Genomic DNA, 27,048 nt, shown 5'->3' with positions numbered 1-27,048 from the left:
GTCTTCCATATACAACCGAACTGGATAGGCCGCACGTAACCTATATGAACTCTACGCCATCTCACATATGGAAAGATCCGATAAGTTTCAAAACTAACACCAAAATTTCCGTTCAAGCATGAGTGGCGGTGGACCATTCATGCTCATGTCGTGTGTGCACGTGCACCCGACCCGACCATGTCCAGCAAGCGAGCGAGCACACGTGTTCATCTACTTCTTTCTTGCTCAAATATTTATACTCTTCCATTTAAGGATGCCCCACTCTTATTGAGCTAGTAAGTTGGTGCTAAAGATTCATACGTGTGCTTCCCGTCAGATAAACTTTGGTGATTTTCTTAAAAATTAATCTACACATGAGTCTTAGCCCATTCGTTAATTTCAATAATAATAAAATATGCTATAACTTTGGAGTATAAGAGCATCTCCAACAGCCTTCTTGTCCTACTCTCCAAGCCAAATTTTAGCCATTCTAGCCAAAAAACATGCTCCAACAACCTCTCTATCTGAATGGCTAAGCTATATGGCTGGCCAAATCCCTATCTCCACTGGCCAAATTTGGCCACTCTATTTGGCTGGCCAACAGTGGGCCACACAACCATCCATCCTCACACACCAAGCAGCAAGCACGGGCAAGCACAGGAGGAGCATGAAGCTAGCCGCCGGCGCCGCCCTTAGCATGGCGCCGCTCGTCACCCGTCGTTGGCCTCCGCGCGGTGCCCGCCGCCGGCCTACGCGTCAGCTTGCCGCCTCTGCTCGCCGTGGCCACCGGCCTCCGCGCGCACGCCGCCTCCGTACTGTCTCCCCGGGAACGGACGCCACCGCGCCGCGCCGCCTCCGCCCGTGCGGACGCCACCGCGTCGCCTGCTGCCTCCCCGTGCCGCCGCACCCGGACGCCGCCGGCTCCGCCGCCGTCTCCATCTGCCGCCCCTGAGGAGGAAATGAAAGAAAAAGAAGAAAGAGAAAAGGAAAGATGGAGAAAGAGATTGAGGGAGAAGGAGCATGTGTGACCTAAGTGTCATAGACTTAGAATAGATGAAGAGACTGTTAGAGAAAAAATAAATTTAAGTGACCAAATAAGATGAAGAGTTGCCAAATAACTATTTAGAAAATAAGATTTGAAGAGACGGTTGGAGATGCTCCGACTTTTGACTCCCTGTAGCGCAAGTAGTGCAGGCATCCAAGACGGCAGTGCACGTGTCAGCTGAAGCCTGCCGCTGGACCCATCGGTACGTACGGCCCGCAGATTCCCTCGCACGGATTCCGATGCATGAAAAGTCTCGAATTTGAAGTTTCAAAACGAATGGGGGGGGGGGGTGTTTGTTCTTCAATAAGGCAAGCGAATCCTCTCTCTCCTTTTTTCTTTTTCCCCTTGCCTCCCTCTCTCGCTCGCGTGGGGGGAAGGATTCGGAGGAGGTAGTGAAGGAGCAGCCATGGCGGCCGAGGCGGGCAGCGCGGCCTCCGGCGCCGCCTACGAGGAGGAGCGCCGGAAGCGGGTCCTCGAGAACCTCAAGCAACTCGAGGTGCGTCCCCCCCCCCCCCCCCCCCCCCCGGCGCGCGGTAGAGGACACCGCGAATCACCCATGAACCCCAGTTCAGATCGATTTTTTTTTTTGGTTCTCTTCTCTTCTCTGTTCCTCTTTGTGGATGGATGGATTTGAGGTGTTCTTTCTTTCCTTTTTTACACAGTCGCCGCATCAGTTCGTCCTTTTCTTTTTTTAATTTTTTTTGGAGGGGCTAAGATTTCGGTTTTTTCCTTCTGCGCAGGATCTGGGTATAACGAAGATGTCCAAGAGCTTGCTCCAGGCGGCGAGGTTGCAGAAGGTGATTGCGCCGAACCTGCGCCTACACGCGGGGTTTGGGTCTGCTGTTTCGTGGATTTGATTTGTTTCGCGTCTTCTTCGCAGAGCACTCGTGCGAGCCCGAAGCAGCGGAGGAAGTTTGAGGCCACCGAAGTGAGGCGTTCATCGAGGGCGCGCAACTCGGTTTCGTACAAGGATGATGATGTGAGTTGTTCACTTTAAACCGACAGTTATTTGTAGTAATATCACCGTGCATCGCAACATGCTCGTTTAACTAATGATGGGCAGGCACATAGCCACATAGAAATTTTTTTTACATAATCTACTTGATTTTTATTTGTTTTTGTGGAACTTGCATAACGTGAGATTGGCAAGAAGATGGACTGCTTTTAAGTACTACCTCCATTTCATATTGTCCATTTCATATTGCAAGAATTTCTAGCGTTGGCTAAATTCATCAATTAATGAATATATATAATTTATATATATGTCTAGATTTATTAACATCTATATAAATCTAGCCAAGGGTAAAAAGTCTTACATTGTGAAACGGAGGGAGTAGTAGAGAAGTGGACAGTAAATTATAAAAACCTGAAATGGTTGGTGAATATGGCTTTTTAAAATAGATTGTATCCTTAATGTCACGATGTTAGTGACCTTTCTTGTGAAACTGATGTAGAATGAAATGATTACAGCAAAAATACTGTAAGTTTTTTTTAGACAATGGAAATGGTAATTACATAATTTAAAGTGCAATGAAGCTTTGTTTTGTTCTTGGAGTGATGAAATATTTTTTTTTCACGCCAATGTTGATGCTAAGTTGTGCTCTTTTCACTGTACCAGTTTGGTGAACTTGACAGTTTTCTACGCCGTAGGAGGTAATACTTCCCTTTGGTTTACTGATTTGTGATAAATGTGACTGTGGCTAGGCTTAATGTAATTGGATACTCCCTCGGGCCCAACAAATGTTCACTTTTATACATGAGCCTGGGCACAATGTCTGTCCAGATTCATATACAAAAGTGATTTTTTTATGGGACGGAGGTAATACTTGCTTATGTTGAACAGGGGCAGTAGGAACACAGAGCAGGGAAGAGATTACACTGGAAGGATTGCCTCTTATGAACAACAACAAAGTGCTTTCAAAAGAGCTGAGAGACTTCAAAATCGTTTAGACCCTGAGAACCCATCGTTTGTTAAGACCATGGTTCGATCGCATGTGTCTAGTTGCTTTTGGCTTGTAAGATGTTTTCTGGGATCCATTAAGTATTTCATGAGATATGTTATGATCAAGTGATACTCATAGCCATGATTTTTCTATCCTACAAGGGTCTTCCAAGTCGCTTCTGTAAGTTGCATTTGCCTCCTAGAGAGTTTAAGATGGTATTGGAGGATGAAGAGGGTGGCGAGTTTGATTCTGTCTACATTGGGAACCGCACAGGCCTAAGTGGTGGATGGAGAGGATTTGCAATGCACCACAACTTGGAAGATTGTGATTCATTGGTCTTTGAATTGGTTGAGCCTGACAGATTTAAGGTACTATTTGATATTAGATTCAGTGACATGTTTCATGGTAATCTGGACCTGACAAATTCCCTTCCAAGAAAAATCAAAACTTGCACACTTTTAGATGCTTGTCCCAAGTCCCAAATTCTGACAGGAATAAAAAAAATGGCAGCAACTGACCATATTGTTGATTTGTTTTACTTCTCCCTAAATTTTATTGGTTTAATTAGTACCCATTCATCTCACCTTACTAAAGACCTGACTGCTAAATGGTGTATGTTTTGCAAAAAGTTTTATAGAGGAGATCATCTCACCTCACTAAAGTAAATTGTCAACTTTATAGTAGTTAATTCCACCCTTTATACCATTAAACAACTATAAAAAAATCAGAAAATCTTTCATCTTCCATCTTTCAGCAAGAAAGAATACAGTCAAGTGCTATCCTGTGAATTTTGACTCTAAATGTAATTTGGGTGGTAACCAGCTGGAAACTGGTCAAACCAGGCGGTAACTGTCCAAATTAAAGTTTCATATTCGTTTCCGATGTTTTCTCCTTAGCTGGTTCTTGATCCTCGATATCTTACATGTCCTAGAAAGTAAGAAAATATAATCAAATACATCAACACAGGGATGAAAGTAAGAAAATAAATACCCCACTGCAGCTTATCTGTTTTCACCAATAAATGAGTGTGGATATCATTGTTGGTAGTTCTGTTACTTTCTTCACTCAGATCTTTATTCTGCTGTGTGTTCAGTTGTACGTTCTCTTTTTGTTTAACATATGTAGCTTTGATATGGAATTTATTCCTCTATACAGATCTACATTAGAAAGGCTTATGATGAGGATGCAGACGAGTCTGAATCTGTTGACTTGGAAGCCGATGGGGACAAAAAGGACGCCAGTGCAAAGGATGCAACTGAGCAGAATGACTCACCTAATGCTGAATCTTTAAAAGGTGCTAAGAGGAGAAAACTCCGTGCACGACGGTAGATATTAGTTATACATGGTGACTTGAAATGGGTGCTCTCTCTGTACAAGAATGCTGCATGTTACCAATGTGCTCTCCTGTCAGGCCATCCTTATTAATCTTTTTTGTTGGCCTGTCTATTTCCTAAGTTATGGCCTTATGGGTGTTCCAATTACCACCCCTTTTGTTGCGGCAACGGACAGAGTATTCATCATCGTAGGTAGGTAGGCAGGCTTAGGTAACATGTAAAGAAATGTTATGACCATTTCCTAAGTTATGACCTTACGGGTGTTCCAATTACCACTTGTGTCCTGGAATCCATCTGTGTTTTGCTGATTCACTGTGTTCAATCTACATAATGGATGAGAACCTTATTGCTTATGTGGCAAAAACTGATCTAGAATGGAGGAAAAAAAATGGATAAGCCGAATATTTATATATTTCCCTGCATTATCATGTTATGCATTTTCCAGCAACACTGATCCATTGAAAAGGAGAAGTGTGAAATACATAATGTTACAAGGCATTGGTGCATGTTTAGAGCTACCAGATTTTTACAACACTAGGAATAGTATTACCGAGGAGTCACCATCCCAGAAAGCACGCTACTACTTGCATCAGCACTAGTAAAAGTTTGAGATGAGACCAAGTAATTCCCATTTCTTGAGTTTGATGTGGATTTAGTCATAGGTCCCGAGTATGTTTCTGGAGTTTCTAGCGGGATAAGCTCGGCCTCTGGCATCATCTTCAAGATGAGCTCAAGTTCTCTAACAATGTCTGACATGGATGGCCTGGTATCGGTCTCATCCCTCGAGCACTTCATTGCCAATACGAAGAAACTCTGGACACACTCTGGTGGACACAAGCCCATCCGGCTATCCATGATCTCAGATATATTGCCTGATTGGTAAGCCTTTTTTACCTGCAGAGTAAAATGCAGTCCTTTCAGTAATCTATTATCGGTTAGCTTCAACGTATGTATGCTGAAGAATATTTATCTTTTCTTGGAAGCAAATAACTTAAGAACCACTGATGTTCCCCTGATAACACTATAGTGGATTTTGATATAGGTTTCCTGATAGTAATGAACGGACTATGCTTTGTATGTTTTCCAGTTGATTTACAATAGTTCTAGCTGAAAGTACTATTGAAAGTTGAGGGGTTTACCTCTCTCACTATGTTTTTACCATGCTCAATAGGCTTCATCCCAGTCAACATCTCAAGAAAAACAACTCCAAGGCTATACACATCGCTTTTGTCCGTCAATTTATGAGTCAGAAAGTACTCTGGATCAAGGTAACCCTGCCCAAACGAGAGGGATGTTGTTAGTATAACTGCAGAAGGGAAACCATAAATCTGCATTACTGCCAGTGCAACTAACACTTACAGGGGTGCCCTTAACAACAGTCGAAACATGAGCTGGTAATGTCCCTTGAACATCTGGCACTGGAGCAAGCCTCGAAAGTCCGAAGTCAGCTACCTTAGCAACATACTTGGAATCCAACAGTATATTGCTGGCCTTAACATCACGGTGAAATATAGGAGGATCTGCTTCGGCGTGTAGATACAGAATTCCCTTTGAAGCACCCAATGCAATGTGCAATCTCAAACCGAAACTGAGATGTTGTTTTGACTTTGCTGCGGTTGCAAAATATAAATGAGATTAAAGTAGAATAAGTATTACACAATTCACTCTTTAAGCAGGTTCAAGAATGCACATCAATTGTAAGATTCAGGAAGCTGACAATTGAATGGCTGATCTTGATATCAAAGCCATAAGAGTCAGTTCAGGATGACAGTAGATCAGTGGGATCGATTACACCTAAACTGGGCCTAAAGCAACAGAACTAGCCCTGTGCTTACCAGAAAGGTGATCACGTAAAGTGCCATTTGACATGAATTCATAAACCAGCATCTGTAAAAGATACAATTTTATCTTATCAGGATAGTTTTTCCAGAAAACTATCTTCACACAAATAACTAAAATCAAAGAGATGTACCTGTTCATTTTCTTCATCACAGTAACCAACCAATGCAACCAGATTCCGATGATGCAATCTAGACAACAACTCTATTTCTGTGCAAAACTCTGTTGAACCTTGAAGAGAATACTCATGTGCCCTTTTGATTGCTACAACTGTTCCATCAGCTAGAGTTCCTTTATAGACTATTCCATAACCTCCTTGACCAACTTGAGCTGATAGGTCAAAATTATTTGTAGCAGCAGCCATTTCTTCATATGTGAAGCACCTAACCCCATCAACTTTGACAGAAAATCTCGACACTGTAAACAATAATATTACATATTTTCATGTTGTCTCTTGAAAAATCAAAGATTAAAATTACCTTACACAGTCAGATATTCAATAAGCATGGAACAAAGAAACGATTATGAAGATAATGGGAGTGCCACAAAGTACAGACATTCATAACTGCTTGAAATGCCATGGAATGATAGCTTAATTCTTACAGAAGTACAATGACTTACATGAACGTCTTGAAATTGCCTTAGTTCTTGAATGCTTTCTCATTATCAGAGCAGTAACTACTGCAGAAAGTGCAATGGCACCAGCTATTGCGCCTGCTAAGATACCACCCAGTGCAGCTTTGCTTAAACCTGATGAAGCCAGATTAGGATATTCTACGAGAAAAATACAAAAAACAGCAATATTAGTAATCAGTGTGAGCAACCAGGCAAAAGCAGTGCATGGCAACCGCACAAGTTTTTAAAAAAATCTTTGTTTTATATTTGACATATGGTTAAAAAATAAACATGATGATTATTTATTTATATTTACAATAATTTTATTGAATATTTATACATTAAAATTTTGATGATGAACATTAAATAATACAGAACTGTGCTTCATTATTAATAAGTCATTATATAGAGCTGAGAGATGATCCATCACAACATTTTTCAAAAAAATAAATGTGCAGAAAAAATTCCAATTTATCCTTGATAAGTTAAAATGAGGAGTTTCATGGCAGAACAATTTGTATACACTTAAACTTCAAGTGTGCATACCATTTTCATAAGAACCAAGCGTGAAATTGAGAAGCTCGTATGGGCCAAATACATCTAAAAGTGTAATTTCCCATCCAGCAAGTACGTGTCTGAGTCGGACAATCTCAGACATATTTAACAAACTTGTATTGCTTGGAAATAACTTTAGATGCATATCTAGCCTTGGACCAACCTCCCATATGTAGTTGTCAATATATAGCTGGTAAGGAAACAGCTGCAACAAAGAAGTTAGATCAATCTTGAAAGCATCTTCATATGGACGAAAGTCTTTGATTCCTGGACTCTTCAATCGAATCCCTACTCCAAGTGGCACCGCACAAAAACATTGTTCCGAGAATGAAGGATTGTACTCGTAATCTTTTTCTGTTGGGCAAGTTCCACAAACCATGGTAGTACTTGTTTTCTGTTTAGATGTTTCCAGGTTTACTGACTGGGGTCGGCAAAGGTTAGTTACCAGAGTTCCATCAGAATTCTCACATATAGGATTTCCATATAGCCTGCACAAATAATATTGATTGTGATAATGATCTATTGCATAAGAACTTGAGTACTTTATCCCCTTGAGGAAGGGCAATATTCAGTTCAATTCCTGTTTTCACTCATAATACAATGAAAAAAACTGTTTTGATTATGATGTCTATTCTCAAAAAGAACAGTGTGGCCTGAAAACTGTTATATATAAGCAATATAAGCTGCTCTAAAAAGATGAAACGGTGTAAATCATCAAAAGGGAAATCAGGTGTGGAACTTGCGTGCTCAAAATTAAATATCCATCTACAACACAGAATTTTTATGTAGGAATGCCAACTGATAGTGAATCACGTAGATATATGAGAACGTACAAGACGGTAACATTTTGTGGAGGATTAATTCCAGCCGGAAACATCTGGAGGGAATTATTTTGGAAGTCCCTGCACAATTAACAAGTATGTCAATTATATATTAGCGTTACAACTTTGAGCGTAAAAGAGAACTTTTCCAAAAAGAATCGTACAGCACAAGACTTCTGTTTCTTGAAAGGTCGACGCCATCCCAAATTGTTGAGGGAACAGAACCATCTAAATTATTGTTTTTAACTGACCTGCAAAATTGCAATGTTGACATGTTTTTTAAAGCAATGTTTTAACTGTTAAGGATATACTATATGCAATGGGCAATATAGTCCTTTCACATCCTTGTATGCACTTTATATGTGGGCTTTGCCTAAGTCAAAACTTACAGTAAAATCCCCAAAATTTCCTAAGGTTAACAAAATAACGCCATACACAATTTGTGTTGTGTCAAAATGAAGTTATATTGACAGCAATAGAAAATGGCTAGGTCAAATCTGCAGCTAATAAGATATGATGTAAAATTCATGAGAAGGAAGGAAAATAGAAAAAAATTAAATTCCCTCAAACCACCAGGTTGATCATATGGAAATGCCTCTTTAAACTTGGTGTCCTCTTTCGTGAAGTTTTAGAGTGCCTATTCGTTGCTCAGTCTTCCCCCTCTTGTCACTCTTATGTATTTATTCCTTGCTTTGTCCCATTCTATCTAAGTATAACTGGCAGAGATGTTGCCTCTCCCTAAACCAATAAAATTCGTTCTCTTTTTATAACAAGATAGAAATGTGCAGGAGGCCTGAGATTATATTTGGAATAAGTAAGTGGTTACAAAAACCCACATGAAGCAGTCTGGAGCAAGATTTAGCGAAGCTAAATATTACACTTACAATAACTGAAGATTAGGAAGCCCTGAGAAGTTTGATGGAATACTTCCATTAAGCATGTTTTGTGACAAATCACTGTCATAAAACTAGATATCAGCTCAGAGATTAAAAAAGTGAAACAGAAATTATAAAAGCTGCATACATTGTAGTGATATTTGAAGCAAGCTTATTAGGTGGGATAGATCCTGTCAACTGGTTCCAGCTAAGATCCCTGCATATGCATATGAGAGTTAGTTTTGGCATTTGTTGAGTTATTTCCTCAGCTCATGTTCGAGAGAAATGGTCACACATTGTTAAGGAAACTCTAACTTTCTTTCTGGCAGAAAACTATTAATCTAAACTTCTTCAACAAAACTTATAGGCCAGAGTTGTAAACCATTTCCATTATCTTAAAAAAATACTCTAAACTTCTTTTCTGATATCAAGATATTTGAAGTGGCTTTCAGTGTCCATGAACCATGATATCAAGATACACAGGTTGGAAAATCAAGATGGCATGTCCTTTCAGCAGGATTAGTGTACTCACAAATAACCAAGTTGACGCATTGCACTCAGATCGGGAATAGCACCCTGCAAACTGCAGTTTCGAAGACTCCTGATGTAACAAGAAACATAACCCTCAGCCTTTGCATTTTAGCATGGGAATAAGCAATATAAAAATTAGGTAGCAGCATACGGTAATTGGCATTAGAAACTACTCATTATATTGAAAGTATTTAAACTTAACAGATTGAGATAACATATAATGCTCACAGTTTAACTAGTGTTTGTGTGGACATGTTGCTATACAGAGCAGGGATGGAACTTCCGCTGAAGTTATTGTTGTCAGCCTGACTAGACGCCAAAAAGATAAATACAAATATAAGAAGAAGGTGTACGTAATTGTATGAAGCAATTTTTAATTGAGTACGACAATTGACCATTGGTACATACAGTATTCTCAAGGCTGGTGCCGCAGCTAGTTCTGGAGGTAGAGGCCCAGACAAATTGTTGTTATCAACAAGACTGCAAGGTTTTGGTTACATATATAATAAGTTTAATTCTGTCTCACCTGATAAAACATGCATAAGGAAAAAATGTAACAAATAGGCTTCCTCTTACAGGTGAAAAAGTGTAGGCAGTCTGGACAATTCGGACGGGATTTGCCCACTTAAAGAATTATTGTTCATGTGACTGAAATGAATGGGGCAATTGAGTTTAGCAGTGGACTCATACTGAACAACAAATCATGAGAAGAAAAGGAAATGTACAATCCTTACAGATGTTTCACACTCTTTAAGTTGGCAAATGATTTAGGTATTGGGCCAGATAGTAGGTTTTGATCAACCTGTAACCTTGTTAAGTTTTGAAGGTTGCCAATCTCGTCTGGCAAAATACCCGATAGCTGATTGCCATTTAATAATCTTGAGAAAACATGAAAAATAACAAGTAATGTATTTTGTAAGTATAAGAAAAAATAACGAATTATGTAAGTAAGGAGTTCCATTGTTTTCTGTGCATATTGAAAAAGGGAAATAAAAGTAATATAATGAGTATACGCACATAAGTTTGAGTGTAGTGATATTGCCTATCTCTTTAGGGATGCTACCTGTTAAATTGTTCCACATAAAATCCCTTCAAGAGAAACAACAATAAGTTAATATATGGTATAAGATATTGATGAAAAAATCAACCATATACTGATCCATTAGTATTTTCTTTAGTAATTTTCCAGGAATGTACCATTAATTTCTTTTTATGGAAAATATAGTGAGGTGAAGCTAGCAGTAAGGACTAAAATTTAATAAATGCAGAACTTACAAAAATTAGAACTCCACCCATCATAGTATACTTACAATATTTTCAGCTGAGATAGAAGACTGACCTCAGGTACCAAATTTCCAGAGAGGTTCCTCTTAAACAGTTGTCTACATGGATAAAAACAATACAACCAGCAGCAGATTGAAATTGACAGAAAGAGTGTGCCCTTATCATATTCTTTATTGTGCCAGGATAAAGGGATAAACATAATAAGTTATATTTCAAGCAAATAAAGTCCTTGAAAAGCTGCCCCAACAATGATTAGAAATTTAAAAAATTATCAAATATCAAAAGAGATGCATGGTTACCAGTAAATGTATCACCAAGTCACGGTGTCACCATTCAAGAAAAAAGGTAATAATTTATTTTAGTATGCATGAAATTTTTATTATGGCAATAAGACACCTGTAAGATATCAATTGTTAGTTTCTTCAATAGCTTATACAATTAATGATGCATGCAGAAATTTGTATTTCCTAATAAGCCATACAAAATATAGTCTTTAGCATTTAATATAAAACAGTTTCCTATGCTCACTAGCATCCATTCATCCATTGTTCCAGAAATATGACAACCAAACTGAAACTGAGGATATGATTGGTAAATTAAATAGAAGTTTTGGTCATACAATTCTGTCACATGAAGGTATGCATCATTCGTATCATGGCAGAAGACCCCTGTCCAATTTAATCTGCATGGATCTCCCCTATTCCAATTCTTGAGGTAGTTCATAGGATCAACTAAGCCTCCCTTGATAGCCATAAGTGCAATGACTGCATAGTGGGAAAGACAAGATACATTTTTCAGAAAATACTGAGAACATTTAAGCAAAGGAACCCAATATATTAAGTGAATGAAACACTGTTGGCACTGAACATCTCATATTTCTGCTGATAGAAGTGGTTATCTAGCAGAAGGCATAACATTTCTTTTTCTTTTACGAATCCTATGAGAAAATTATTTCATATGTCGTTAGCATACAAGTTTGCAACTCTTTACATTTTTCATATAAGACATGTAAATGATACCATTCTCTGGTAGGCAGACATACTAACGGGTAGGTATATATCTCCATCATCTAAAAAGGTAGAAAAAATGTGTAACCACAGATACTGTGATTGTCCAAAATTAACCTACAACTCATGCCTCACAACAGGCATAAAATAGAATTCTGGTATGTTTTAATTAGATCAGAGTTCTGGTATGTTTGTAATCCATGAAGTATAATTTCTTATTTATTGCTTTTCAAGGGCATAAACAAATTACTTTATTCAGATCTATAAAGTGTGCATGCTTTAAAGAAATCACTATTCACTAGTGGGAGAATGGAAGCACCCCTCTAGAATTCTAGAAATGAATGTATCGAGGGCCCCATCTTTTGGGCTAAAATGCATATGCTGCTGCCAAAATGTAAACTTGAAAACTTAATTTTGGAATTGTTTTTTGGTTGGGGGTGGGGGTGGGGTGGGCGGGTTTTGTCATCGTAGTTATTTTTCAGTATTGGCAGTTAAGTCTCTAAGAACACAAATCTAAAAGTTTTAATCACAAATTATTTTTTGACATATTATCCAACTGATGAGGCCTGAGTATTGTGCAAATAAAAGGGAAAAAAGGCTTGTAGATATTATCTGAAAACAAACTAGTTTAAAACAATTAAGCAGTCCAACCAAGCTTGTCCTGCCCCAAAGCCTACTTTAAACCTAAGCCTACCCCGTGTCAGGCACTCAGGCCCAGCACCAAGCTCAATATATACTCCCTCTAGTTTTTTATTTGACGTTGTTGGCTTTTAAATTAATATTTGACCATTCATTTTATTCAAAAATTTTATACAAATATACAAAATTGTAGATCATGCTTAAAGGGCTTTTAGTAATAAATCAAATCACAACAAAATAATTAATGATTATGTAAATTTTTTAAATAAGATAAATGGTCAAACGTAAATCTAAAAGTCAACAAAGTTAAATAAAAAAACAGAAAACAGAGAAAGTCATATGAAACATGGGATTAGGAGAACATGTTGGTCCAAAGCCATCTTTGAACCTGGGCTAGTCCGGCCCAGCCCAGGTTTCAGGTTTGGCTCGGCATGAAGCCATGAAGTATATGCTTGGAAAGATTACCTTCGTTAGGATCAGTAGATTTCTCATCTTCAGCCTCTAAGAAGGGGAGCAGCACCACAAGAGTTACTGCACAGAGTACAGCTCTGAAGAAATTGGCCATGTCTGTAAGATAATCAGCAGCAACCACTCATATCGTCGACAGCAGAACTCCAAAATTTCAGGATCCTAGCAAAGAGAAAAAATGAACAAATGAGTTTATGAATACCATAATTATTTGTGATGTCTCAATCATATCTCACTTTTAATTGCAAGGTTGGAAGTTCGGACGTATGCTTCATTTGGTACATGAGCACAGAAAATTCCCCCCCAAGATCTGAAAACAGATTAATTTTTTCTATGGATCATTGTTTAACGGTAGTTTGATACTTGGATCGATGGAAAATGAAACGGATGGCCGAATTCGACAGTATGCAAGCGACGTGCAAAACTTGAGAAAAGAAAAGGTCACGCGTCTGTGTCGTGTACTCGTACCTACTCTGCCTGTCTCTGTAACAAACCTGCCTACACAGTCGCTTCTGTGCGCTCGAGCGGAGCAATCGAATCGACGAAGCCAGAGACAAGACCCAGCTTCCGCGGCAGCAAACATCAAAGCCAACGAGACTGACAACAACGCCATCCTAATTCGTAACCACGACGTGCCAACCAAACTCGCAGCTTGCATGCTGCTTTTGCGGCAGTACTCACTACTAATATGTATATTAGTACATGATTGAAGTAAAGGTAAGTTAATTTTTCCTGTACAGAAAACGTACAGATTAGTATATGATTAATTAAGTATTAATTATTAAAAAATATAAAATAGACTAATATGATTTTTTAAAACAAATTTTCTATATAAAATTTTTATAAAAAATACACTATTTAGCAGTTCGAGAATCGTACGCCCGAATAACAAGAGGATAAGTTAACTTATGAGCAGCAGACGAACACAGCCTAAGGCTATATGTTATGTTATTTCGGTCGACGAAAGATTGATGCAATGATTATATATAAATATAAATGATAAAATTAATTTATATAATTATGTATAACAGGTTGATGATAATTTTTTATATAAAAAATATACCGTTTAGCGGTGCGAGAAAACGAGCGGACAAAAAGTAGGCTCAAAATAGTACTTGTTGCGAGGAAGACAGAACACCCCAGCTGCTCGATCCGTCCCCAAGCTCGAAGAAGAAGGTGGCAGAACGAGGAGGGGGAAATCGAAGTATCAAACCTTCAGGATTCCTTCCTCTTTCGATCGATCGTATATATCCTCTCGCTCGCTCGCTTGCTCCGAAGCCGCGAGGACCGATCGAGAGCGGCGCCTAGCTTCTCCGCGCGCGCGCGCGCAGAAGGGGAGGGTGGGGGTCGGAGACTTCACCGGAGTGGAGAGAGGCGACGCCGCGACGGAGTAGTAGGAGTAGTAAAGTGATGAGTCCTATGGACGACGACGTCGGAACGGGCGCTTTTTTATATGGTGGGATCAGGATGGAAGCCCAAAAGTTCGTTCGCCTAGATGGTGAGTGCGGGTTCCGTATATGTGGGAGGCAAAGGCGAATTCGGCTGCGTTCGCAAAGGCCTCAGCGGCTAATGCATATATTTAATTTCCGCGTGCACGTATTCGAATGAATTAAATGATACGTAGTTAGCTAAAAAAGTTTATATAAAAGTTGTTTAAAAAATCATATTAATTCATATGTTAAGTTTATAATAGTTAATATTAAATTAATTATATACTAATCACATTTCTCGTTCTCCGTGCGTGGGTTGACATCACTCCTACCATCACTTTAGAACGCGTCCGAACTTTTCCCCGGGTTATTCTCAGTTTTATTTTCACTCATTTTTATATACATGTTCAAAGTACTGATCAGTATATTGTTTTAAAAAAGTTTATATATTGAAGACCATTATCTTATATTTTTAAAATAGTTTACAAGTTTATAGTAGGTAAATTCATCGATTACACCATTAAAATAGATGATTTTTCATCTTTGGTTAAAAAAGAACACGATCTTCACGAGCAAAATGATTTATTAATAGTTAGAAAATAATTATAGATAAAACTTTCATATACCGCTCTCGTCGGTTTGCTTTTTGGAATAAAAAGTGAAATTGCATTTTTGCAAAGAAAAAAAATTTATGGGTGAGATTTTTTATATGCATGTATGTAGTGACTTAAAAATTGTAAAATAAACCATGATAAATAACCTTAAAATTAAATTTAAGTTTAAGTTTAAAATTTAAATTTTAGCTTATAAGCATAAGCAAGAAAAACAACAGGCTTTCTATTCTAATAAACATTTTTGACAAAAATTTGAGAGCAAGTCCCCTCCACATTATACAATGCCTTCTTTTTTTTAAAAAAAATACTGGTTATAATCGAGTTTTACCATGTTAAGGAGTATTTATTATCCCAATGTGAGATGCACATGTTAGTGCAGCAGAAGGGTAGCGTAGTACTTACCCTGTTTTATACGTTATACATTTTAATCTCGTGTAGACTTATCTAATTAACATATATTTTTTATATATCTAAATTTATTAGCATCTATACAAATTTTGGTAAGATTAGAGTCTTACATTATAAAATAAAACAGACTTACTGCCATGTAAATATGTAATTCTCAACATGCTTGCACTTTCTTGTTAGTTACTCCTCAGTCATAAAATAAATCTATTTTTTAGTTTTTAAATATAATGTTTGATTTTTCGTCTTTTTCAAAAAAAATATGATGAATATTTTTGTTTTTATTAGATGATAAAATATGAATAATATTTTATGCGTGATTTTTTTAAAAAATATTTAAAATTTTTTAAAATAAGACAATGTCAAACACTCGACACGGTAAGTACCTTTTTAAAGGACAGAGGGAGTATTCACCGAATACTGCTATTCATAATTTCATATCATACGCTTCGACTATAATTGGTACATCAGGATGCGAAATAAGCACAAATTTCTTTATTCTAAAAAATGTTAAGACGGCTTTAAAAATATCTTAAAAAGTTGCAAGTCAGGATTCTCCTTTTTTTTTCCATAAATTCGAAAGCAAACAATAACAGTTGTAAATAACTAAATGTAAATCAGTGATGTGGGATACTGGTATGAAAGGGACGTGGTGCCACTCTCTATGTCGGGTCATGGATCATATTTGCCCTCATATCCGTTCCTTTTGTAAGAAGATTTGGCGTGTGTATACGGATAAAATATTTTTTAAAAAACCATCTCTCGTTTTCTAAAATAAAATTATTTCTAGTATCATTTTTTAAAAAATAATAAGTAAAGGAAAAAGACTAAAGTGTCACCCATTACCGAAAAGTATTATTAATATGCGGTTAGATAAGAGGCATCGAAGAAATAAACTTATAACTTCATATATCAAGGGTAGGTAACTTATTAAGATAATTTTTGGGCCCCTTTAATTTATAGGAAAAAACACAGGAAATATTTAAAACCAATAGGAAAAATTGCTATTTGGCTCTTTGTTTCAAAGGATAGAGACCTCAACCATCCTATGAAATTCCTATAGAGAGATCAAATAAGGAGATTTTGGAGGAATGTTACTATTAGGTTCAGCGTTATGTAGACTTTTCTTTCAATATATCTCTCTTTTCTAATTTACGTGTCATTCATGTAGTTATTTTTGTATTTTTCCGGTGTTTTTCAGTTGCTGTTTTACTATTGCTCTATTCATTTCAGAAAGTAAGATTATTTTTTAATCTAGATGATAATAAACTTAGATATATATATATATATATAAATTATATGTATTTATCAATAGATGAATTTAGACATGACTATAAAATCTTACGATATAGAGCGCATTCTTATCAAAATACGACGCTTTTCTATTCAAAGTTTTTCTTTACAGTTCATTGTTTCAAAAGAACCTTATATTTTACAAACCAATTTACTACTGTATTTTATTTTACTAGACGGAGGAGGGATTAATATTTGATGTGATCGAGACCAACCACACCCACAGCTGACATGTCCGGGCCCTGAGAAGAAAAAGAAAAATAACAGTAAAAACTGCCGCTTTCATCTCGCTCTCGCATCACATCACTAATCCCAGTGGGATTGTGTGTCTAATGAATCAGACGCTCTCATAATTGCAAGTACCGTGAGCTAAGATCAGAGCCCCCATACGCTGCACTTGACCTGAGGTCTCGAACAACTTACCTGTCCACAATTAATTCAAGCTTTGAATCGATCAACCTGTCTGCAGCCTGAATCCTGTTCATCCCTGGCGCCTCTGGATCTGGGGTCTTCTTCCCGGACTCCGGCGTCCTCTCGCCACCAACGCCGCCGTGTTTAAATGCGACATGGCCCCCGCTTGATCGCTGAGCACTTGCCCGGCGGCCACCGAGTAGTGGGGGAGATGATCTTGTCTGTCCGGAGACGATTGAATTGTCTGACGGCGACCTCACGCTTGATTTGTGTTGCATCCGTTTTAAAATATAAGTTTTTCTATTGTTTAACAAAAATCAAGATGATATCAGAAGATATTTTGGTCAGTGGTGGCTTTTGAATTTTAAATTGACTATATTCCCTAAATACCTGATTGGATCCGTGACCATCGTAATAATTATAAATTACAAGAATCGGTATAAAATATTTATATTATGGTATAAATTTAAATTCTAGAAACATTTAGATTTTAGAATGGAGGGAGCAGGATTTAACTGACATGGACATGTAGTGATGCATGCTGCACAAGGAAGTCAAGATGACAAATTTGACAACTAGCCTATCAAAAGAGGCAGTATTATTTCTAAAAGTAACTTCCTACCCATGCAATAAGAGAACTGGAATACCCTTAACTTTATTAAATCTTAATAAAATTATTCTTGACTTTATCTCGTTTTTATTACTAACAATGAAGTTATTTTGAGACAAACAATAGAGGCACACAGATAATCCTATTTTCGAATGAAGGTAAAGCTAATTAATGGAGAAGATAAGTAATTAGTAATTAGTGCAGCACAACCAACGGGAGGCCTTAATGATAAAGTGAAACAACATATTTATATAAAAAATAATTTGTGAATAAAACTTTTATATGTTTGCTCTTAACGATATAAAAGCAAAAGTTGAAAAATAAACTACAATAAAAGCTTAAAATCAACTCCAGTTTTCAGATTAAAACTTTATTTTTTTAAATAAGCATAAAAATACAAAAATATGAGACTGGGAGTACTTTTGTCACTAGTTGGTTGATTATTGCCAATGGTGTTCCTTTTTCCAATGAGCCGTGAGCTTTGGTCAGATTTAAATATACGAGTCAAGCTAGCTACTTGGCATCTCCAGCTATCAAATGGTCTCATGACTACAGCAAGCACTCTCTCTTTTGTTATTTGTCGTTATTAACTCTTTGATCTATCTTTAACTATGTCTTATTTATTTTTTTAAAATATGTAAATTATAAATCATGTTTGAATTATCTTTAATGGTAGACCAAATTAACTAAAAATTAGGTAAATCTTTTTAATAAGATGAGATGAATGATAAAAAATAAACCAAAAGGTCAACGAAGTCAAATGAAAAAGATCATGTGCTCCTAACATTGATATTCTATTTTCACACATGCTTTCTGAACTTTTAACAATTATGTTTTATGTAAAAAAATATTTAAAAATTTTTCTCATGTTATTTTTAAGGAAAATTTTAACCTTGTAGCAGTTAAATTATTCATTTAAATTATTAAATAAATCAGATAAGCAATACTAAGTGATAGCATTCACGTGGCAGATTATTCTCAAATTATGCTCGGCGAACCGTTAAATAGTGTGTGTGTGTATATATATATATATATATATATATATTTTGTATGTATGTATGTATGTATGATGTTTTAATTATATCATTTATACCATTAAATAGTTATAAGAAATAACAAATTTTTTTCATCTTTGAACTTTTAGCAACATATGAATGCAACAATGATGGTGAGTGAATCAGATAGTTTATTGCCAACGACCAGTGCACTAACAAAATAAGGTGAAGAGATAGACTACGGCTGCCCTCGGGCATGGCAAGTATCGCACGCATATTTTTTGAACTGTTAGGGGTGTATATTTTGCAATAAATTTCTATAGGACAGTTGTTTCAAAAAAAACATATTAATCTATTTTATATTTTTAATAATTAATAAATAATTAATCATGTACTAATCTATTACTACGTTTTCCGCGTCAGAATAAGTTAACTTATCCCCCTCGAAGAACGCAGCCGTAATGTATGATACTAGGCTGTGTTTGGTTCACGGTTAAGGCTGGATGGGATATGACGGTCCATATTTTATTGGATACGACGATATAGTTTTTTGTTTGGTTAAACGAATATGGTAATCCAGTCTTTTGTTTGGTTGTAGGGATAAAGATGGATTTGGTGAATCAATTATTTGTTTGGTTGGAGGGAGTAGGATGAATTTGTAGGTGTGGTATAACCCCATCAAATTTTATTAATATACAATACAAATCATAAAATTTCCAATAATTTTTACACTACTATCTCCATTATAAATACACATAGAAAAAGAAAAAAAAGAAAAGAGCAGCTGGATCTGGCCCCCGGGGGCTCACCGCCACCGCCGCCTCCTCCCGCCGGCAGGGTCCTCGCGCCTCTCCTCCCCCCAGCTGCCGCCACCGCCGCTTCCCGCCTCCTCTGCCGCCTCTCGCGTCCTCCGCCGCTGCCTCCTCTCGTCGACACGCCATCTCGTCATCGTCGGGCACGCGTCGCCGTCGCCGCCGCGCTCGTCGCCCACGTTGTCGCTCGCCGCTACTCCCTTCTTCCGGCCGCACCACGTCGTCGTTGTCGCCGGCACGCATCGGCGTCGCCGTCGTGATCGTCGCCCGCCGCTGCTCCCTCCGCCGCGCTGCTCGACTCGCGCGCTCGCTCACTCGCCCGACTCGCCCAGCCGCCCAAATCCGACCAAATCGGTCGGATTCATCCATCCGGTATCTAGGGGAAATATTTTCTTCCGGGCCGCCCTATCCCGCTCCTGTGCACCAACCAAACACCTAAAAAAATAGCCCACCATGTCCTATCCACCCAAAACCCTCCATCCAAACACACCCCTAGCGAGGCAACACAACCTTAAAACCCAGGACATGCACGAACCGATGAATATTCATCTATTAAAATTGATAGGATTAAAAGTTTTAGAGGCACTAGAAAACGGTATCTGTTAGAACGTGATAAACCGGATAATCTATTTCGTTTTAAAGCGGTACGTTCTGTGGCCTCCCACTACAAATTTATTATAAACTCTTAGAATACGTCCTATTACAGCATAAAAATTTCCTTCATTCCAAACTAGGTGTGGTGACGTCCACCATGAGTACACACGCGGTCCGTACAGAGCGTCTTTTATACTGCTGGGAATACGTACCCCTGCATCGTAAAATCCATTTAGACCCCGGTTAGTTCCCAAAAATTTTCATCCAAAACATTATGTCAAATCTTTGGACACCTAAACAGTGTATTAAACATAGATAAATCAAAAAAATAATTACACAGTTGTATGAGAAATTGTGAGACGAATCTTTTGAGTCTAATTAGTACATGATTAGCCATAATTGCTATGGTAACCCATATACGCTAATGACGGATTAATTGGGCTCAAAAGATTCGTCTCGCGGTTTCCATGCCAGCCGTGAAATTCGTTTTTTTATTCTTGTCCGAAAATCTCTTCCGACATCCGGTTAAACGTCTGATATGACACATAAAATTTTTTTATTTTACCAACTAAATACCCCCTTATACCCAAACAAAGATGTCAAAACAGTCAACCTCAAATGGATCATCACGATGGGTAGATAGATAGGCACGGCCCACGGCACAAGTAGCTACCTGCTCCGTCTGCCGCTTCAGAATTTATGGAGAAACGCACAAGTTGACTTCAACTATCAGCAGCTGCAGCTGCTAGTTTTTCAAACAGATGACGTGGATGATCTTTAAACGTACTTAAAAAGTTTTTGAATAAATCGGCACCGACTTACGCTCCCATCTTCTCACTTTTATTTATACTTATAAACTAAAATTTAAATTTCAAGTTTAAATTTAAAGTTGATTTTAAAGTTTTTTGTCGAAATTTATTTTTTAGCATTAGAATACGTATATACGGAGTAAAATTTTTATTCATAAATTATTTTTTGTTTATAAATATATCGTTTGGTTTTTTTCATGAAAAACCCAAACCATCACCCCCTTAATTTCAGAGCTGGTTTTAGAGGTATTTTTTTATAATTTACTTTTTATTATTAGCTTTTAAATCACTAAGAATGCATGCATATATATATACATACACATACATACATATACATACACACATCAACAAGTTAAATTTTAGATCTACGTTTAACCATTTGTCTTATTAAAAAGTCTATATAACTATTAATTTTTTTTTGATTTGATTTATTATTATAGAAACTTTAAGTATGATTTAAATTTTTGCATATTCAAATAAAATTTTTAAATAAAACGAATAATTAAACATGTATTTAAATATCAACAGTATCGAATAAGAAAAATCAGATAGAGTATATGATTCAGAGAAACGATACATGGATACATGTAGAGAACTAGTTGATCATAACACGAGTGTCATGGCCAAGTAGATTAGCTCGAGTGTTATGGTCAAGTGGAGTTAGCTCGACCGGTTAGTTTTCTTATGATATAAGCGACGTATCTTTTGGCAAGTCTTCTGATATGGTCAGCCCAAATTATCGGAAATGTACCTGTGTTACGAGCGCACGTGTAATGTACTGTGTTTGGAGGAGGAAAAAAAAAACACCAGTGGCATGCAAATGGCGCAGCCGAAATATCTTTGCTGATGGACGGCGTCAACCGCAGCTGCAGCCACGGCCTCAAAAAAATACAAAAGTAATGGGACTAAAACCCGATCGACGTGTATGTTTACTGAATCGTTGATGTGAAGCTTCTCGCCTTCTTCTTTTCATTTCTAATTTGATTTACAAGCTAAAATTTTTAAAAAATAAAATTTAAATTTGAAGTTGACTTTTAGATTTTTTTTATCGAAGTTTATTTTTTCTGACATTTAGATTACTTAAAAGTATATATATATAAATTTTATTCATAAATTATTTTTTATTTGTAAGTGGAAACCCAAATAATCACCGCACGTCCCGTGTTGGATAGGAGAGCATCATCGATTCGCCGGCTCTAGCCGTGTCGGTCAGTCGGCGCTGATGTCACCGTGGCGCGACCATTTCGCACGCGTCCGTCTTCCATCCAACCTCAAGGTCACGAAGGCACGCTAGCTGCAATGCATGGCGCTTTCAGGAAGAAATTCCACGCACCACGTACACGGACAACACAGGTTACTGTAGAAATGTTGTGACATCTCTATTTGGCGATACTTCGACATCTAAGCCAGCATTTAGATTGCAAGAAATATCATGTCGGAAGCGGTATTTAGACCTAAATGAAAAAATAAATTACAGATTCCATCAAAAAACTGCTTGACGAACTTTTTGAGCCTAATTAATCCATTATTAGCGTATATTAATTACTATAGCACTTATAGCTAATCATAACCTAATTAGACTTAAAAGATTCGTCTTACGATTTCTCCCATAACTGTTTAATTAGTTTTTTATTTCGTACCTATTTAATACTTTATTTATGTGTCCAACGATTTGATATGATTTTTTTGAGAAATTTTTTAGGAACTAAGCAGGCCTAAGCCTGCACAGGCTTGTTTGGATTATCGTCAGATTTTTTTTTCAAGGTTTTTAGGAGCCAGCTTATCACTGTTTTTTTTAACGAAAAGTTTATATATTATAGATTTTTAAACTTCATCGTCTATATCAATAAATAACTATCAAATATTAGATATTTTTTATCTACAAAAAGAACACAACGTTAATCTAACACTAATCTAACACGAAAAGAACACAGCCTTAATCTAACTTCCAGAGCAAAAAGTCTGTCTGGGGCGGAGCTATAAAGCGGTTTAAACCTAGCTCTAGTTCGTTTCTCTTTTAAACATTGCCCTAGCCAGTTCAGCTTCTTCTTTGGTGGATCTGAACTGTTTGGCTATACTCCACTACTCCAGTTACATGACAGGAAAGGTGGATCTAAGATTCTAAGAGCGTGGCGCGACTGTCACTGTATGTGCGTTTTCAGCGATCCTGCGCTGCATTTTTTGCAAGTGACAACAATAAGTGTGTTCAACTACAAAGTTGAGTGAAAAATTCAGCTGAACATGGCCCAGGGTGCAGGCAACCAGATGTTGCTGAAAGCAGGGAACACTGTTCAGTTGAGTTAGCGTTATACAGCTGAGCTCCTGGCTTACGAATGTTACTCCAACCAGAAGGTAGTCGCTGCTGTTGAAGAACAAGAGGCCGGCACTTAAAATCTGGGGTACCAGAACATGCCCTTGATGCCTTGAGGGTCAGCTTCGAATCCCAAGTTCTTGTAGAAATCTACAACTGCACGATCAGAAAGATGGCACACTTGTTAGTTTCGAAATGACATTAATATGCTGCATGTTCTGATTATCAGGTACAGAATGACCATTTCCCCAGCTACAGGCGATAGTGATCCTCACCACATTAGGAAAATCTTTAGTAATGAAAGTTCAACATTTTGGTTAGGTAAAGTGCGATAGAAATAAGTGGAATAGCTGCTGAAAGGAAAGTAAGTCACCAGTTCACCCACTGTAAAATTCAAGGTAAGATGCGACTCATATTTGGAGTAAGAAGTGATGACCTTATTAGGATAAGCTCTTTTAATTGCTTATAAGGATAGGTTGGTGCAGATAAAGCTGCTTTTATCCATATCACAAAATTTCGGAGAGTTCATCTTTTATGGTTTTTCAATTACATTTTCATCCACGAGAGTAGAAGGTCATGTGGCACTATCACTAGAGATAGTGCATATTTGCATTGCTCAAAGGATCAAAATATTCACCTGTTTTTATACGTCTCACAAAGATGAGTTACTTAAGAAGAAGCCAAAGGTACATAGGATAAATAAAATAGGGATAGCCAATTGTTACTTAGACATGGCTAGTAAACTTGAATTGCTTTTGTAAACAAAAACAAAACTGTGAATGAACCCAAATGTATTTACCTTTGTTGTCTGCAAACAATGTAATATTGCTGATGTCTCTCTGGAGCAATGTACGGATTACTTTCTCCATCAGGGCTTTACCAAGACCTTGACCCTGAAACAGTTACATGTCTAAACCATTGAAAGTAACCTTTAATATAACACATCTGAAATAATGAATCCAAACAGTTCCAATTCACCTGATATGACGGGTCAACGAGAACATCCCATATTGTAGCATTGAAGGCATGATCTGAAGTTGCTCGCGCCATGCCGATTAGTTGCTTACTCTCTTCTCCCTCTGTCAAATAACTTCTACAAGTACACTAAGATGTTCATCATCCAGAAAAATGAATTTCTGCAAATAATCTGAACGATTAGGAGACGCGGTTTGACTAATGTGTAGGATCACGGAAGAGCCAGCAACAATGAAACAACGGGGTAGGTACCTGCTTGTGGAGACCTAATAATTGAATGTAGCGTGGCAACCAGGTAGCTGTTTCTTAAGGATGCTGCTATTTTGGTTAGAGGTCTGCGTGGCCATCCCACCTATGAGATAAGCATTATAAACACAAATATTTATTAAAGAAGAAACCACCAAGGAACAGCATGGAACTGAATTATTGTGGCGTTCCCTTCAAAAACCAATATTCCTTTAGGAGTTTAGGGCCCTTTTTGTGGTTTCTCATATACACAGCTGCATAAAGTAGGCACCACACATTTTAATCTATAATAGGCTGATAGGCAGTTAGGCTGTATAATAGCTACTAGGCAGGTTACTGAAATTTAGGCCCTGTTTAGTTCCCAAAAACATCACATCAAATCTTTGGACACCTAAATGAAGCATTAAATATACATAAACATTAAAATTAATTACACAGTTATGAAGGAAATCGTGAGACGAATCTTTTGAGCCTAATCAGGACATGATTAGCCATAAGTGCCACAGTAACCAACATGTGCTAATGACGGATTAATTAGACTCAAAAGATTCGTCTCACGGTTTCCAGGTGGAATCTGAAATTTGTTTTTTCATTCGTCTCACGTTTGATGTGATATTTTTGCCAAAAAATTTTGGCAACTAAACACCGCCTAGAGAATCAAGGAACTTTGACGAAAGATCACCTTGTCACATAAGGCTTGGAGGTCATACACATCAACATCTCCAGCTGAAGAAAATATAATCTGCTCCGTGCTGCCATCAGCTAGTGTCCTTTCTAGGAGTACTAGTTCCTCAGGCAAAGGTTCTTCCTCTTCAAATGGTGTTGGTGGTGGCTCTACTGTCTCTGTACTGTTATTACCTTTCAAAAAACTGGAAAACAAAAGAATTAGGTTCTTTTCACCATACATGCCAGATTTAAGGAGCATGATATAAGGATATTAATGGAGTTAAAAAAAGACAAATTATAACAAGGGTACACAATGTACTTTACCCTGATCTGAGGGAGTCCCATAGACCAGCCTTCAAGGACCAAGTTGTCGCAACCCGATTCCTAACTGCAGCCAAAACATGATTATATGTTATGTATTAGTTCAGCAGATAAACAGCTATGCTTGATGAGCACATAATGGTAACAAAAAAAGGATCAAAATACGAGCAATCAGGCAGATGACAAAACAACAAAGAGAGGATCCACAAGTTTATTTTCCTGTGAAGCTAGGAAAAATGTGCAGCTTATGATCATCTAGCTGGTAGATAACCAGCCACGGCCATATCGAATATGTACATGCAAATCTAAGGAAGAATCTAAAGCATTATTTCACCCAAAACCATATGGATAATGTCGGTGTAATTTAGCGAGGTGCAGTAGTAGGAAATGCATGATCTACAGACTGATGCTGCCTCCCAAGTGTTGTACCACAAACTCAATCTTACTGTACTTGCCGAATTAAACACTACATCAGTTCGTTCTGTTCGTTGCAAGCTCTTCGCGGACTCTGCAACAGCCATTCCTAATCTCATCCAGCCTTGAAGCCAGATTAGCACCTACCTACTCGGGCCATTGTCAACTGAAGTCGCGTACGCACCAAACAAGTACTACACCGCGATTATATGAGATTGTCCGCTGCAAACGCGGAAGGGAGCGCCGGACGTACCTTGCGCCTGGCCGTGGAGCAGCCGGCGCGCGGGGAACTTACCCCGGGCGTGCATGCGGCACGCCACCGTGGCCGTGAGGACGCAGGCGCCGCATCTGAGAGAGGGAGGGGCGACGCCGACGGTGGAGGCGGAGGCGGCGGGCGCCATCCTTCCCGGGAGATTCCGCGGCGCGGCGCGGCGCAGCGCGCGTTTGCGGGCGAGGCGGCCGGAGTCGTGGGAGGGGGAGACAGCCGAGGCGCTCTCCGCTGCGACGAGGAGGAGGAGGAGGAGGCGGCGGCGGGTCAGCCGTCGTCGCGCCGCAGATAGGGTCGGGGTGGGTGGTGGTGGGCGGTCGTCGCTCTTTTCTATTGCCAAAACTATCACCCGTAAAATCAGCAACACTAACCCTAAAAACCCTCCAAAACACCACTAGTAAACAAGGGTACTTATGTCAAAACGCCAAAATTCATAAAACAGACATTAAAAGTGACCATTCTACCCCTAAGCCTTTTATTAGCCATATATTATTTTAGAAATTAATAAAAAAATAAAAAGTATTTATTTTTAATAAATAATCATAGAAAATATGAATAATTATTTTTTGGCCCAACACTGGAGTTGGTTCCTATTGGGCCGTGAGGTCATGGGCTTATAAGACTTTTTGGTTTTTCTAAATTCATCGATATATTATTGTATATATTTTTATATGTCTATATTTATTAACACATTTATGAATTTAGTCTAGATCAAAAATTCTTATAACATAGAACGAATTGAACGAACTGAGTAGCATTTTTTGGGGGCAATCTTCGTGTGAACTTATCCTGCTCTGTGCGGTTCGAAATTTTTATAACATGAGATAGAGGGAATATTATTTTGTTCACAAATATTATGAAGAATACATATATAAATTTTTTATTCACAAATATTTTTCGTTTGCAAATATATTGTTTGGTTTTTTCGTAAAAAACAAA

General features: G+C 37.9%; 3 protein-coding genes across 5 annotated transcripts; 1 reads left to right on the top strand and 2 right to left on the bottom strand.

The window, feature by feature from the left end:
* Window positions 1-1,323: 1,323 nt before the first annotated feature.
* Window positions 1,324-4,698, top strand: LOC102702286 (B3 domain-containing protein Os05g0481400-like). The gene is made up of 7 exons (XM_006654488.3): window positions 1,324-1,520; window positions 1,765-1,821; window positions 1,905-2,003; window positions 2,643-2,677; window positions 2,868-3,039; window positions 3,129-3,335; window positions 4,123-4,698. Exons 1-7 carry the CDS (start codon window positions 1,431-1,433, stop codon window positions 4,294-4,296), a joined length of 834 nt encoding a protein of 277 aa, XP_006654551.1. The 5' UTR covers window positions 1,324-1,430; the 3' UTR covers window positions 4,297-4,698.
* A 40-nt stretch (window positions 4,699-4,738) lies between these two features.
* Window positions 4,739-14,371, bottom strand: LOC102701821 (probable LRR receptor-like serine/threonine-protein kinase At1g06840). Of its 2 annotated transcripts, none has more exons than XM_006654486.3 (21): window positions 14,051-14,371; window positions 12,933-13,097; window positions 11,441-11,585; window positions 10,848-10,919; window positions 10,555-10,626; window positions 10,272-10,415; window positions 10,114-10,185; window positions 9,946-10,017; window positions 9,766-9,846; window positions 9,539-9,607; window positions 9,155-9,223; window positions 9,016-9,087; window positions 8,296-8,382; window positions 8,144-8,212; window positions 7,302-7,798; window positions 6,762-6,914; window positions 6,274-6,557; window positions 6,137-6,188; window positions 5,661-5,911; window positions 5,441-5,575; window positions 4,739-5,195 (listed from the first exon to the last, which is right to left on the bottom strand). In XM_006654486.3, the coding sequence occupies exons 2-21, from the start codon at window positions 13,030-13,032 to the stop codon at window positions 4,848-4,850; spliced, it is 2,844 nt and encodes a 947-aa protein (XP_006654549.1). In that variant the 5' UTR covers window positions 13,033-13,097; window positions 14,051-14,371; the 3' UTR covers window positions 4,739-4,847. The 2 variants fall into 2 exon arrangements, with proteins under 2 accessions (XP_006654549.1, XP_006654550.1); XM_006654487.3 differs by having other exon boundaries at window positions 14,149-14,371.
* Window positions 14,372-22,962: 8,591 nt separating this feature from the next.
* LOC102701448 (serotonin N-acetyltransferase 1, chloroplastic) lies at window positions 22,963-26,450 on the bottom strand. 2 transcript variants are annotated; one of them, XM_015836943.2, is made up of 7 exons: window positions 26,095-26,431; window positions 25,431-25,494; window positions 25,123-25,309; window positions 24,447-24,546; window positions 24,198-24,298; window positions 24,019-24,112; window positions 22,963-23,375 (listed from the first exon to the last, which is right to left on the bottom strand). In XM_015836943.2, exons 1-7 carry the CDS (start codon window positions 26,240-26,242, stop codon window positions 23,296-23,298), a joined length of 774 nt encoding a protein of 257 aa, XP_015692429.1. In that variant the 5' UTR covers window positions 26,243-26,431; the 3' UTR covers window positions 22,963-23,295. The 2 variants fall into 2 exon arrangements, 1 of the variants encoding a protein (XP_015692429.1); XR_001550204.2 differs by having other exon boundaries at window positions 23,289-23,375; window positions 24,019-24,129; window positions 26,095-26,450.
* Window positions 26,451-27,048: the final 598 nt, after the last annotated feature.

This window comes from Oryza brachyantha, chromosome 5 (assembly GCF_000231095.2).
Source record: "Oryza brachyantha chromosome 5, ObraRS2, whole genome shotgun sequence".
In the NCBI taxonomy this organism is placed as follows: Eukaryota; Viridiplantae; Streptophyta; class Magnoliopsida; order Poales; family Poaceae; genus Oryza; species Oryza brachyantha.
Note: the sequence above shows the minus strand (reverse complement) of the source record. Positions and strands in the feature narration are given on the sequence as shown.